Below are 14398 nucleotides of genomic sequence, written 5' to 3' on the forward strand. Positions count from 1 at the left end.
CAAACTACAGCACAGGAAGTTCCATCTGAATATGAGGAAGAACTTTACTTCAAGGGTGACAGAGCCTTGGAACAGGCTGCCCAGAGAAGTTTTGGAGTTTCCTCTGGAAACATTCAAAACCCACCTAGACGTAATTCTATGCAACCTGCTCTAGGAGAACCTGCTTTAGCAGGGGGTTGGACTTGATGATCTCCAGAGGTGACTTCCAACCCTGACCATTCTGTGATTCTCTTCTACAGGCTGAACAAGTCCCAGTCCTTCAGTATTTCCCCACTTCTCTTAAGACTAGGCATCTTCATACAGATGGGCAGGATCTGCCCCCAGGGACTGCTCTAAAGTAGCCCCAGTACTGCTAGGACTAACATGCCTTTGGAACTTCTGCCTTTAGCTCCTGAGCATGCTGGTTGAATGTTGCATGTTTTGGCCTTTGTGTTTTTACTCCAACAGCTATCATTCCACTGGGATGAAATTGAATTTGTTATGATTTTAATACTGTCTTCTTGGAATAAAGACCATTCAGAAATAGTCAAACCCTCTGTAACAAAGGACACTTCCTTGGAGATTCAAATGGCTTTTCGCTTAAATAAAACTGATGTTAGTTTGTTTGTTGTTATTTAATCTATCACTCTACAAAACGTGTCACAGTCTCATATGAAACCGTTCACTCAGAACAGTATAATGATTCTCCTTTCAGTCAGGTTGCCTGTAAGTATTAATACTTAAACCTTCAAGGATTCAAACAGAGCTACACTGATTTATACTAAGTGTACTAAGATGATGCTATGTATCGGGGGAATTTCCAAAATTAGAACCAGGAGGGCTACAGCCTGTTTTAAACATGATAGACATAACAGATTGGCTTTAGATCTTTATATTAAAAAATCACTTGCATTTTACATCAGTTGAAAGGTAGCTAATCCATTCTTAATAGCACAATTATGGCAGATGGCAACAGGCCACCCTGAGATATTTATTAGGTTGCCTGCTGTGACTTTATCACTACCATTCAGAGGGCTGATGATTTAACTCTGCTGGACTGTAGGTTTGAGTCTGTCACAGCGGATAACTATTCAGGACAAGGCTGTGAACACCCTGACATAGATTTGTCAATCACTACTTGACAACCTTGTATCACTGCCAATGCAATTGAAAGCACACCGAGTGCAGTGTAAGCCAGGGAAGAACACAGAACTACACATAACTGTCACCATTTGATCCGTGTTCAACTACACTGCATTTCCAATGATTGCTCTAACAAAACAAGTACATATCTATGATGCTCTTGCTAAGATGAGATGATCTCCTCTTTATGAGGAGACTCATATAGGGACTCTTCAGAATTAGCGACTAACTTTCAATGACATTTTAATGGCACGACAGACCAAGTAAGACTTTATTTTAATAGCGCGTTTCACCAATACTGAGTTACAACAGAACTCCCATGGTAGCATGTATGACATTTACATGGGTAGTAGATAATTCACTATGACCACTGCTAGTTCCATCAGTACCAGATTAATTATGTCCCTGAGCTCCTTATTATGAAGTATAAACAAATACTGATGCAATTATGCTAATTATCTCAGATTAAAGAAGGCCAATATACTTATAGTACGCAGTTGAGTATGTTTCTCCATGGATACTTTAAATTGACTTGTCATTTAGCTTTACAGCTCAACCATCAAATGTCCAAGACTTTTAAGTGCATGCAGTGTTTTGTGAAAGACGCGCTGCCTTTATTAAGGTTTATAATGATGAGAAGAAATTCTGAATTAAGGAAAACACAGTGTATTTCAGAACTTCTATCACCTGTCCTCCGGGATTCCCTACAAAACCAGTTGCCTTTGCACACCTCTGAGCTATCATTTTGATGCTCATTCTGAAACTAAGCAACAAGCTATTGTCAATGGCTTGCCAAAGCTTGAATCCCCTGCTAAGTACATCAGCTCTACACTATTAGTATTCTTTTATTTCTTCTATTGTCATAAATAGTAAAAGAGTGATTACAGGGGCTCTGCAAAATGTTGTTTTGCTTTTAAGGCAAATAATTTGTCGGACTAATTAGAAGGGAGTCATAAACTCAGCTTCCAAATTGAAATAGGAAAATGCAATCCACTGCTTCGCAAAACACCATAAAAGCTTCATTGTGCACAATGCTACCTAAACTTGTCTAAAAGACATCTGCTATGTTCCACCAATTAACCATTTGTATACAGAAATGCTCCCCTCGGAAATGAGTTTATGAGGCTATAATATGCACTGCAAGTACGTTTTTGGGTTTGGTTGTGTTTTTTTATGTTAGGTTCCATTTTCTTTCTTTGGCATTCATTGAAAAGGTTTGGCTCTTAATGACTACCTCATTAATTTGTCCCAGCGTTGCATTGAATCTTAGAACTGGAACCCCATTATTGTTTTACTTCACGGCTGTCTGAATAATTATCTTATGGCATTCATATGCTTAACCTAATGGCGCAAGGAAAGCATAATATGGCAATGGAAGGACAGATCATTTAAGAAAGGTCGAGGTATGGAGTTCAACCTTTGGCAGTAACTGGCGGCAAAGTCACAAACATTGGCTCCTGTGAAAATTTGTGCCTGCCTCCCCAAACATTGCTTGTCTCCACGCTTCCTTCAGCAACTATCTTCAATGAGGTAAAGTCTTTTCTTACCTATTTGCCAATCCCAGGGAACTTTCAACAGCTCTTTGTGTTCCATGATTGCCCTATAAGAGAAGAGAAGGCAAAATTTCATGGAAGAGAACAGAAGTTAAATCACCGCTACCCATTCAATTCAAATGCTGGACACAACAACATGAATAACCTTATAACAAAAAATCTCTGTAGGAACCAAATGCAATCAGACTTTGCTAATCCACTCTGGCATCATCCCTGTGCCTGTGAATCCGAACGATCTTCAGGGCAGTAATCAGACATGATAGGGTACAATTTCCGCTGGTTTATTTCCAGCTCTCCATATACCAAAGTGCTCAACCCCCCTATATGTTCAATCCTCTTGTACTCTTCTGACTTAATATTCTGAAAGCTTTTGAACTTTAATGATTAATGAGGTATCTGAGTTATTCACCCTTCAGAGCAGCTCTGCAGTGTCAAATAAATAGGTATTACAGACTGGCTTTGGGGAGAAAGAATACTGCGATTAGTTACACGGTGAGAGATCAAATAGTCACAGCAATGAAAGTCACAAAACAAAGGATGGGACAAGCTGCAAAAGTCCACTTTCAACATTGTATAAGTATTGCATTGTACATTAGCATCAAAATTCCAGGTCCTGAAAATTTTAAGGTGGCAACAAGTCAGCTCTTCCCATTCCAGGCAAACATACCCTTGGAGATTAGGTATCTCACCAGCTAGGTCTTCACTTAGCTAATCACCCTCTGATCTGTGATTTCCATATAACTCCTGCTGTGCAGAACTCTGCATGCTAGTCTGGACAATATTTTAAACAAGTATATAACATGACATTACACAGATTGAAAAACAAAGTACCTAGTACAAAAGGTGGCATGTGGAAGAGCAAGCATAATGGTAAAACTGCAGGAACTGAATGACTTCCACATTAATCTGGTCTAGAAAGTTGCATCCTGGAAATTCTAATTTTCTTGCTGCTGATGTGTGGCAAATTTAATACTGTGTACAGAATAATAAGATTATTTTGTCTGCAAAATAACTAAACTATAAGTGTCTTTGCATGCATAAGGCATATGTCTCTTTTATCAGTAATTCCTGAAGAATATCATGAAAACAAACTGCAATGTCTCTTGTTCTGGCAAATGAATTTTGATATAAATGTAATGTAGGAACATTGCTTTCATAGTATTGCCTATCTGATACAAAATAAGCATAAAACAATATGCCGTGGTCTGTGATTCATTATGACCTGCGAAACAAAGGGGGGCAAAACCAACTTTGCCAGAAGTTGCCATTTAGTGACGCCAGAGTCACTGAAGAATAGGAACCACAATGATCTTTGAAAGGCTGTGGTCATTGGAGGAGGTCACTGATGACTGAAAAGAGACAAATGCAACATCCAGTTTCAAAAAGAGCAAAAACTATAGCCGACAGCCTTATGCTAACCTTTGGGAAGATTATGAAGCAAATCTTCCAGAAGCCATTTGCAGGAGATGAGGACATGATTGGAAAAAGCCAGCATAGACTTCTCAAGAGCAAACCATATCTGACCAAACTGACTGCCTTCTATGATGAGATGACTGGCTCAGTAAATAAAGGAGAGGGAATGGATGAAAGGATGAGGTGTAACATACCTTGACTTTAGCAAAGTTTCCAACACAAGGTAGTCTGAAGAAAAGGGCCAAGAGAAACCTCGTGAAGTTCAAGAAAAGTAAATCTGAATTCCTGCACCTGGGGTGGAATAACCACATGCAACAGTATGGGCTGGGAGCTGACTGGACAGAAAGCTGCTTTTTAGAATTAAACCTTGGAGTCCTGCTGGACATAATCCTGAATGTAAGTCAGCAATATGTCCTTCAGCAGAGACGGCCAACAGCATCCTGGGCTCCGTTAGTAAGAGTCTGGCCACCAAGTTGAAGGACACGATTTGTGAGACAGCAGCTGGAGTACTGTATCCAATTTTGGCCTGGCCAGAATAAGACACATGGACAAACTGGAGTACAACTGAGCTCTGTCACAACGGTCAGGCAGCTGGGGCACCTGATGTAAGAGGAGGTGCTGAAACACCAGCACTTGTTCAGTGTGAGGAAGAGAAGGCTAAGCTGGGGAGGAGGATGGGACAATAAATTTGCTGCTTTACCTAATGGGTAGTTACAGAAAAAAAGTCAGACTTTTCGTGGAGGTGCACAACAAAAGGATGAGTAACAATGGACACAAGTTGCAATGGGAAACTGATTAGATATAAAGAAAAAAATATTGGTCAAACACTGGAATAGGTTGCCCAGCAGGACTAGCGTTTCAATTCTTGGAGATAATAAGTCAACTGTACAAGTTCCTGAGCAACCTGACATAACTTCGAAGTTAGCTTTGAGTAGGAGCTTGAACCAGACGACCTTCAGGGTTCCATTACAAGGAAGGTTATTCCATGGTTATATGATTCCACCAGACAGCATTATCTTCATTTGCTGGGTAGTAGCTATTTCCCCAACTCTTGTCAACTAATTTCTTCTCTTGTTTTGATATACAATTCCTCTCTGCTTTAATCTCATCCAACCCACTACACTTCTCTTTCCACCATGGCCAGATACTTAGCCAACTCTTTACTTCACTGTTTGCCCTGACACCTTAGCCCTTCATTTGCTGTCCAACGGGCATTACCTGGGTTTATTTTATGTTACAGTCTAATATTAAGCACTCTTGCTAAACTGTTCTAGAAAACAACAGCCTACTTCTTGAACATCCTCTTGGAGATAAAGCCCTGTACTAGAGCTGAAGCATGAACTAACATGAATCATCAACACATATTTATATATTGGCAATTACACATAAAATAAAAGGCAAATACCACAGCTTTTTGCTACTATATTATTTTGAGATCAGTGCATGTCAATAAAGGGCACACTCACTTGTGGGTACTGTTCTGTATGTTCAGCATAGTCCTACACACCAGTGTTTTCCCTTCTTCAGAATTGTACTGCTCCCTGTAAATCCTATGAATATGAGACTTACACCTCCAGTGGTATTAGCACACATGTTCCCCATCTTCAATCACTTTGTGGATGCCAACCAAACTTTGACCAGTGCTGTGTCCAGAATGCTGGGAAATGGCCCTGCTGCTGAAAAATTCCTTCTTCAGGCTACATTAGTGTACAGGACCTAAAGGTGCTATATTGCATGAAAGTGGCCAATAGTGTTTCAAAGAAAGAGTCTTCAATTTTAATATGGGGAGCTGGCTTCTCTTTGAAACAATTGGTATATTTAGTTAGATTAAACTTCTGTGAACACATAACTATGTGATGTCTGCTCTTCATTACAGGAAAAGGTAAGAAAATGCTGAATTGCTTCATGGAATCAAGTAGCAGAAACATTATTAGCCCTTCCAGTTGTGTCCCCTGTACACAAAGATGCCTTGCTCCAGCAACACCTTCTTCTCCCCAGCAAAACAACTACTCACAGACCCTGAATTGTGCCTAACTGCTTGGGTCAAGAGAGGGTAATGGCACTATAATTAAATTCAGGAGTACGAGACATGTACATGACAGTTTACACACGCGGAGCAAGACAAAGGCACTGCGTTGATGCCCTCAGAATCAGTTTGTACCTATCTACTGTGAACACCGTAGGTAACAAAAATGCTTTAGCCAAAGATAGTAGGCACATTTACGTGCTCCTGAATTCTATATTTTATAAAAGGAACAACTTGTGTGCCAGCCAGTTAATATAAAACATTTTAAGTCACATGTTCAGATCCCACATAAACATAATAAGCTTTCTGGCTAAAGAAATAGAACTAATTAAGGGGGAATTGATGGGTCATTGTTTTGATCAGTCTCTGTTCTTAGAAGCTGAGTAGCTCAGATGTGCGGGGAACCAGCCTGCTTTTGACTAGTGATCCAGAATTATACTGTGTGACAAGCACCAGTGACGAATCTGCAACCTTCCATGGTGACTTTTACTACACTTTCATCAGTCACAGTGTTACAACACTGGAAGCTACTTTCCAACTCTTAGGCTTGCAGGTGAGATGCTCATTAGGTACCTGTGGATATAGACAGGCCACGGTAGTTCCTGAAATGCATGAGACATTCACCTGAGTACTAAATATTTCGAAGCGAAAAGGCCAGTTTCTTAAAGGCTTTCCCATTATTTCTGCCATATCATATTTTAGTTACACAGAACGAGCCTATCTGTAAAATAACTTCTAACTGGACATGTTTTCTACCTGTTTAGAAAGCTAAGTGACTTTTTAAAACTATGAAACAGAACAGCGGGAGCTGTAGATTTTGTTATTCACAGATCAGACCAACATGAAGTATCCACTTGCCTTCCAGCAACAAGATGGTCAAATGTGTCTTCTACTCCTCCCTCCCCATGTGACTACTCAAGGACACCATGCCTTGAAGGAGAGCACTGAGGTACAAATTTGTGTTACTATTCAAATCCACCAATGTGAAATAGGAAAACCAACGCAAATTCCAGAATCAGAGGACACCTACTCTCCACAGGAAACGGCTACCTTCAAAGAGAGGGTTACACTACCTCAATGGAGGCCACAGCTGCACTTATTTGAATGACCTTGGGGCTCAAATCTGCTCACTTACAGCTGAATTCCACTGAAGAAGGAGCCAAAGAGTCCGATCATGCCCAGGAATTCCACTCGACTCAGATTTCGGACGATATACTCCTCACAAACATTCGAGATGCCGTATAGCGTTGCTCCACCCAGTACTAAGAGATCCCCTATCAGTTTATTTTCACCTAGGAATAAAGATGGGAAAAATCAGAATATCTCAGAACAACCATCTTTAGCCTAGAACCATTGCAAGTTCTTCCCTACAGATTTCAACCCTCAGTCACTAAGTAGCCCGTATAATAATAAGCCGCTAATAAGCAGAACAAAAATATTCTGTCATTTTAACAGTTTTCATTCAATAAATATCCCAGCAAAATCTAGCAGAGGTAAAGGGACAGCATCATCCTTGCTGTAGATAAGGGAATCTGAAAGAATCTGAAATATTGTAAAAACAATAAAGCAATTAATACTTTTTATTTTATTATTACTTTTTTTTTTTTCAGATAGAATGTGACTGGGCTACATAGAGCAGTTTTCATCTCATCTTGAAACCCAACCAGTCTAAAACATGTCCAGTATTTAGATGCGAAACCAACTGAAAAATTCCATGTACCTGTGAAATAAGTGAAGAAATCATTACAACCCCAATACTGACCTCATTCTCACATGAAGCTGTTTGACAAGAAAGAGAGGAGGAAGGATGGGGTGTAGACAGAGGGTGATGATAACGACAGATTTTTAAAAGAGGTTCAATTAACATAGCAGTACCTAAGGCATGCAATGAACACCAAGATATATTTTCAGTACCTCCAGGCATATATAATTGCTAAAACATTGCATTATCCAAGACTGTTTGAAATCTTTTTAAGTCTTGGAGACTTTTATTATTGGATGGTGGGGAGGGTCGCAGGGAGATTTGATCAAGATCAAGTTCCAGCTTGAAAACCGAGGCCCTGGCTTTGTAAACTGATGTGATTCCCTTTGCACATTATGGCTTGTTAAATGATTTCTGCAAGAGCTTCACAAAGCTGTCAGACACTGCTGTAGAATCACATTCCAAAAGGCTATATATAATGGAATTCCCTTTGAAAAGATTCAGCAGAAATGCTGAAGTACTAGACTGGAATTTTTTTGAAAAAAACCCACTTTGTTTTCTTTTAAAATACCTCGATTTATTTTTTAAGTTCCTGCCTTTTTTTTTTTTTTGTTATTGATTTGTAAAATACACTGCAGTAACTAAAAATGGAAGCCAAACATTCTCACTGGTTCAAAATGATCTTTTCAACATGTAAGATTAAGATGCCCTTAATTTAAAATAAGCACCAGCACTTAACAAAACCTCTTCATACTCCTGATGCATTTGATGTTCCACAGTTGCTCCAATCATTCCTCACTGAGCTCACTCATTTGGTATTTATTACAGCTACTCACTGACACTTCGGGGAAGTACTGCTGAAAGGCTTTTGACCTTAGAGCTTGACTGTGTTGAACTGCTGAGACAAAAATATCATCCTTTTGCAGCTGTGAAACAAGGACGTCTCAGACGCTGAACGTTTGCATACAGATGGGATGGCCCCAGGCACCACACTGTGATGGCTCTCCCCAAAGTGCACTGAAGCTCAGAGAGCGAGAGCTTCAACCCTTGGGGCCTTCCCAGAAAAGGACGCCAAGAGCTGGTCAGATCCACCCAGCCTAGGACCCTCCTCTGGCACTGGGCAGCACAGGGTGGCTGAGGAAAGCATAAAGAAATAGGAAAGCACAGAGGGATTTTTATCAGCCAGTTCTCAGTAGATTAGGGATTTTCTGAGATGAAAGTTGCATTAGACCATCAAACTTAATAGATCTTGAGGGATTCTTCATCAATTTGAGTAAAGTTCATATAATTTTGGCCAACTATTAAAAAGTACTTCATGTTTTTAGCTTTTAATCCTGGTACCTCAAAATTATATTGGGCATCCCATAATTTTCTGATTGTGAGAAATATTTAAGGATCACTCTCTATTGACCTTCTCCATACCACCCAAGACTTCATGTACGTTTACCATATTATCTTTCTTGCCTTTTCCAAGAGATGAAAAGTCCCATTCTGTCTACAGTCTCCTCATCCTGAAACCATTTTCTGCCTGTGAACAGCTTTCTCACCTTTCTCCATTGTTTCTATAGGCTTATTTTCTGGTCATTTCTTTTTGAGATGCAGTGACTAAAGTAATGGTACTCAAGAAGTTTATGCCTCAAAACATATACTGGCATTAAAATATTTTATACTATGCTTTTGGTTTCTTTCCTAATAATTCCTAGCATCCTGGTTGTCAAATGCCTTTTCTTTGCTTCCTCAAGAGGCTGACTTTGGAACTTTCTCCCAAGACTGACATATCCCAATATACATATTTTCATGCATGTAAAATCCACACGCATCTACTGGTTTCATTGCTAAGGAAATATGTATCAACTGACTAGAGGCATTGTAAAGACTTGTAGGTTAATACAGTTGTACTTGACCAATTTAATGGGGTAGGTCATTCCTGTAAAGAAACACAAGGCACAGCCTGGCACAACACGCTCTGCATTAATCATTGGCATATTTAATGTTCTCTGGAAGCAGAAGTCATACAGTCCAGGGAGAACTTAATGTTCTGGGGACCAGTTATAGCACTATAGTGTAATAAAAATAATTTGAATATGAACTACGGTCTGACACAACTGTTTTTCACACTCTCGCTAGGCCACTTTGCCACATTTTTACCTTACCTCCCAGCATTAAGAGATGGTTCTCTTTGCTTTTGGTTGTAAGTAATGATGATCATAATATCTAAAAATCAGTCTCAATGTGTCCCATCTTAGACTAAACATACTCTCATATACTTATTACCAGGACTGAAGTGACTGGTTTTCAGAGACTGTGGTAAGCTAAAGCTGTGAAATGCTTTGAAAAATCTGGATGAAACACTTAGACCTCTGTGTCTTAGACCCCTGTGTATTACAGGAGCACAAGTACCAAGGCACCTTAGGGGTATTACTTCAGGAAAGTGTTATTTTAAGTTATACTTGGCATGTAAGGTGCTAGCGTACAAAGTACTTGATAGTAATTGCTTCCCCCCTTGAGTAATGTGTAAAACATCAGCCGGGATACAAAAAAAAGAGGTAAACTACCGTATATTTATTTACTGAAAGCTGGGAGCATGCCTACACATTATACTTAATTCCTGCAGATAGTATGGAAAATACCTGTTAATCTCTCAGTGACACATTTTAGTTCATTTTCCCTTACTGTAAGAGCTGGCAGGCTAGATTGCTGTATGCAGTAAGTGCCTAGCAGAGCCTTATGGCAATTCAATGTAGTAAATAATACAGTCAACAGGTGTCAACAGATCTTGTCCCCTAAAGTATAGGATAAACAGAGTTTACTGAGGACTAATACAGCATCATGCTTTTGGTGTATTCTTTTCTTTTGTTTGCCCAGACCTAGGAAATATCCTATAGATGCTGTGGAACCATTTAATGAAGAGTTTCAAGATTTTTTTTTCTTTTGCTACCGATACTTCTTTTTATTTGTAGATTTGTAATGTATTGTTTTACTTCTTCAGATAAATTAAACCATCTGATCTATTTTACTCTGTTAAAGACAATAAAATTAATAACATGATTTTGCCACTTAAAGAAAAAAGCTGCAGTCTAGCTGCGTAGCAGTAAGCATGGACAGAGTTTTTCACGTGTAGTTCCAAATTAAAAGGCAATAATGCAATGTTAACAGATTTTTCTGGACAAATTCACCTAACAGCTATACTTGTGCTTTAGTAGTGAATATGGCAGATAATACCTAATTCTTGCAGTTGGATGGCAAAGTGTCCCTGTTCTTCAGTCTGTTCCTTGTCCATTGAGGTCCATTGCCCTACACACTCCTGCTGATCCACAACTCACCCACCCCAGCATGTTACTCTCTAGATTACTGGGACACAGGATGTTTCCTCCAGAACCCAGTGTTGAAATCCCAATCCCTCTGAAATCAGTCATTCTCAATGCAGCTTTGGCTGGCTGATTTCATAGTACAGAGTCTATTCTTTCCTTTTTAGCTGAGGCAGGACTATTTCTGGAGGAGACCAATGAACTAGAAGTCTCCTTTTAGGATAAAGGACAGGGATAAAAGAGGGCAGGGAGATATGGTAAGAACTGTCACAAAATCCCTTGTTTTATGTAGTAGCATCCTGGCAAATGCAGTTCTCAGAGCACTTGCATTTGTATTCAGAAAGCTGAGTCAAGTATTTTAAATCCCAGTGTATTATGCTCAGCTCACAATTCAGCGCTTTTAATTAAGAATGAAAACTGTGCCTAATTGACAATCTTTGAAAAGAATTTCCAGCCTTCCCACATCATTTGGGTTGGCACAAGAGAAATCAATGTGACAGAGGAAGTTGATCGATGAAATCTAACTCTGTCTAGTCTGCATTAATAGCTTAGCTACACACACATTATTCATATGATGCGGCACGTAAAACAGAACATTGTACACACAAGAAGGTTCTCTCCAGCAGTGACACAGGCAAATCCCAAGCCTTTACTCTGAGACTGTGTGCAAAACCCAACCGGTACAGTTACTATGTAGGTTTGGCATCTTCTACACCTACACAGCAACCCCACCTCAGTATGAAAAAGGAGTATAGTTGAGAACTAATAGTACACAGGGGACATGAGAGGTGCTTATTACTCAAAGATGTAGCCCATTTGGAAAGGAAGCAACTGAGGTTTGCAGTCAAACAAGTAAGCCCAAACAATGATACTACAAGTCTTTAGCTTGTTCCCGCAGTGTGCACAGAGGGTGACGTGTGTTGCAGACACAGGGCCCATGAAGTCCATTTGCAGCAATGCTGACTTTTAAGTGTTGATCCATTTTTGTTCTCTGTTCCTTCTGACAAAGAAGCAATTTTGAATGGTGCAGTGCTTTGGATCCATGGAGACACAGGGTTTCTTGCCAATTTCCCCTTTTCTTTGGTCCCAGCCTGACATGTTCTTGTCAATGGTTTCTCTGAACAAAACTTGGGAATACAGCCCATCCATCCTTACTCACCTGCTCCTTGCTGTCTCCCAACAAGGACATCTGCTCCTGCCATGCAGCCCATGCCCAGAATGCAGACCACAATCCCAATGAAATGCACTGCCTTGTATCGTACCAGTAAGAAGAACCAGGAGAGCAGTATCACCACTGGGATGACAAAACAGTCTAGGAGCTGTCAAGAAAGAGAGGAAAAATCAACAAATCAACCTTGCCTTAAAATATGAGGATAGGTTCCAACAGAGGGGAGGAACAGGGTTATTTAGTTAGTTATGGCACTTTCTACCGGATAGAAAGTGTATTTCCAGTGGTTATGTCATCCATCAGACAGAGGATAAGTCTATGCTGTTCAAGTCTATTCCACAAATTCTGGAGAGCTGTCGCTCTGCTGTAACACCCAACAGCACTGCCTTGCTCTTGGATTCAGATGCATATTTCAAATCGATGGGAAGGAAACCAGGGCCAAAAGAGAGCCACACCACTCCATCTGGTCCTCACCTCCCGTGATTAACAGACAGAGACTGAGGGCAGTTCTCCTGCAGTCTAGACATATGCTTTAATTCAGTCATTTCTGGTTCAATTAGCAGAAATATTCATAATACACAAGTTGACCAGATTTATTAAAACTGGCCATATAAATCAAGGGGTTTCTGCATGCAGAATACTTACGAAAAATCTGTTCCTTGTGGGGACTGTTAACTCCTTGAAAATACAGTCCCATATGCCTCTGAAGGAGAAAACCCCACAAAACCCCATGTTGCCTGCAATGCAAGAAACTCAGGCTTCTTGCCAACAGAATCTGGGTAAAAGCTTTCTCAAAGAAGTGTTACGAAGCACAATCTTTAATTGTTTTTTTCAGAGACACCCAGGAGTAAATCCACAGAAGCCGCAATAAAAAAAAGAAACACACCACATGGTTGTGAGAGGACCCTGAGATTTTCAAATTAAAATATATTTTAGAAAATACCAGTATGTCACCAAGAAACAAAAATCCTGGGTAAGAAACACCCAAAGAAACTTGACTTTAATCCCACCTCCAAAAAGGATACAGATAAATAAGAGTCGTGATTCTATGGACTAACAATGGGATTTAACAAATTGTGCAGCATACGCTACTGCTCAATGCCAATTGATACAGCATCAACCAGAGCTGTATGACTGCATCTTCTTCCTAACGAAAATATTCTGGAGCAACCAAAAGAGGAGACTGTGTCCACAGTTCTGAAAAACTACTCCAGATGTTACTTTGATTTTAGATGATGCAATTTGGGGTTTCTTCCCTTTGGGCCTGTTACTCAGTACTTGTTCTTTCTGTGTGATTTACCACTAAGCACACCAAGTATTATAAAATAATGATCACATCCCTTTTAACTTCTTTGTGTGTCCATGCACTATGTGAAGAGAAAAAGATTTTTGGATGATTTCAAGAATTTCAATGCTTAGAAAAATGTTATTTACATGTGACATACCTATGTAATAAATATTAAATTTGGGGGATCAGCAAAAATATAAATCCCAATTTTTGGACTAAGGATAATTGCCCTGAAACTTTGTTTAAAAACAGGAGTGTGCATAGAAACCCATCCATTTCAAAGATTCTCCAGACAGCGAGTAACAAAAGCCTTCAGAAGAGAACTGGTTCAGCAGCGGGACCATGCTGCTCTCGGGAGGCTTGAGCAGTCCCAAAGAACTGCAGAACAGATGAGGGAAATTACAAATGGGAAAGGTCCATGCTAAAAGCAGGTTCTGCATTTAATATGAGACCTAATAATCTAAAAGGCATGGTTGGGCCTCTTTACAGTGAAAACTTCCTTCAGCAGTCGTCAAAATGCCATCCTTCACAGACCAACCACGAAAAGGGACAAGGTCTGAAAGAACTGCAACAAGCTCCTTCGTCTGCATAGGGCATCTGCTCTGCCTCTGACATATATATATATATGTGTGTGGATATATATACACATATACACATGTATAACACAGCTAACACTCAGTAACAATTCTCTGCAAAAACATGTATATACAAGACACCACCCACACAAGAACAATTTCAGGAGTCGCACTGCTGGGAGCAGCCAGCTCCTGGGGCAGGGAGGGGTGGTGGCAGGACTACCAGGTGTATGCATTAAATGC

General features: G+C 39.9%; 1 protein-coding gene across 1 annotated transcript in view; it reads right to left on the minus strand.

Moving 5' to 3' along the window:
- The window catches only part of SLC35F1 (solute carrier family 35 member F1), a 253835-nt gene that overhangs the window by 25866 nt on the left and 213571 nt on the right, over positions 1 to 14398 (minus strand). Inside the window, exons 4-6 of the mRNA XM_040599259.1 lie at positions 12284 to 12443; positions 7250 to 7406; positions 2670 to 2722 (exon numbers count right to left, since the gene is read on the minus strand). Coding sequence (XP_040455193.1) covers positions 2670 to 2722; positions 7250 to 7406; positions 12284 to 12443 — 370 coding nt within the window. The remainder of the gene's footprint in view (positions 1 to 2669; positions 2723 to 7249; positions 7407 to 12283; positions 12444 to 14398) is intronic.

The sequence above is a fragment of the Falco naumanni genome, chromosome 6, assembly GCF_017639655.2.
Source record: "Falco naumanni isolate bFalNau1 chromosome 6, bFalNau1.pat, whole genome shotgun sequence".
NCBI lineage: Eukaryota > Metazoa > Chordata > Aves > Falconiformes > Falconidae > Falco > Falco naumanni.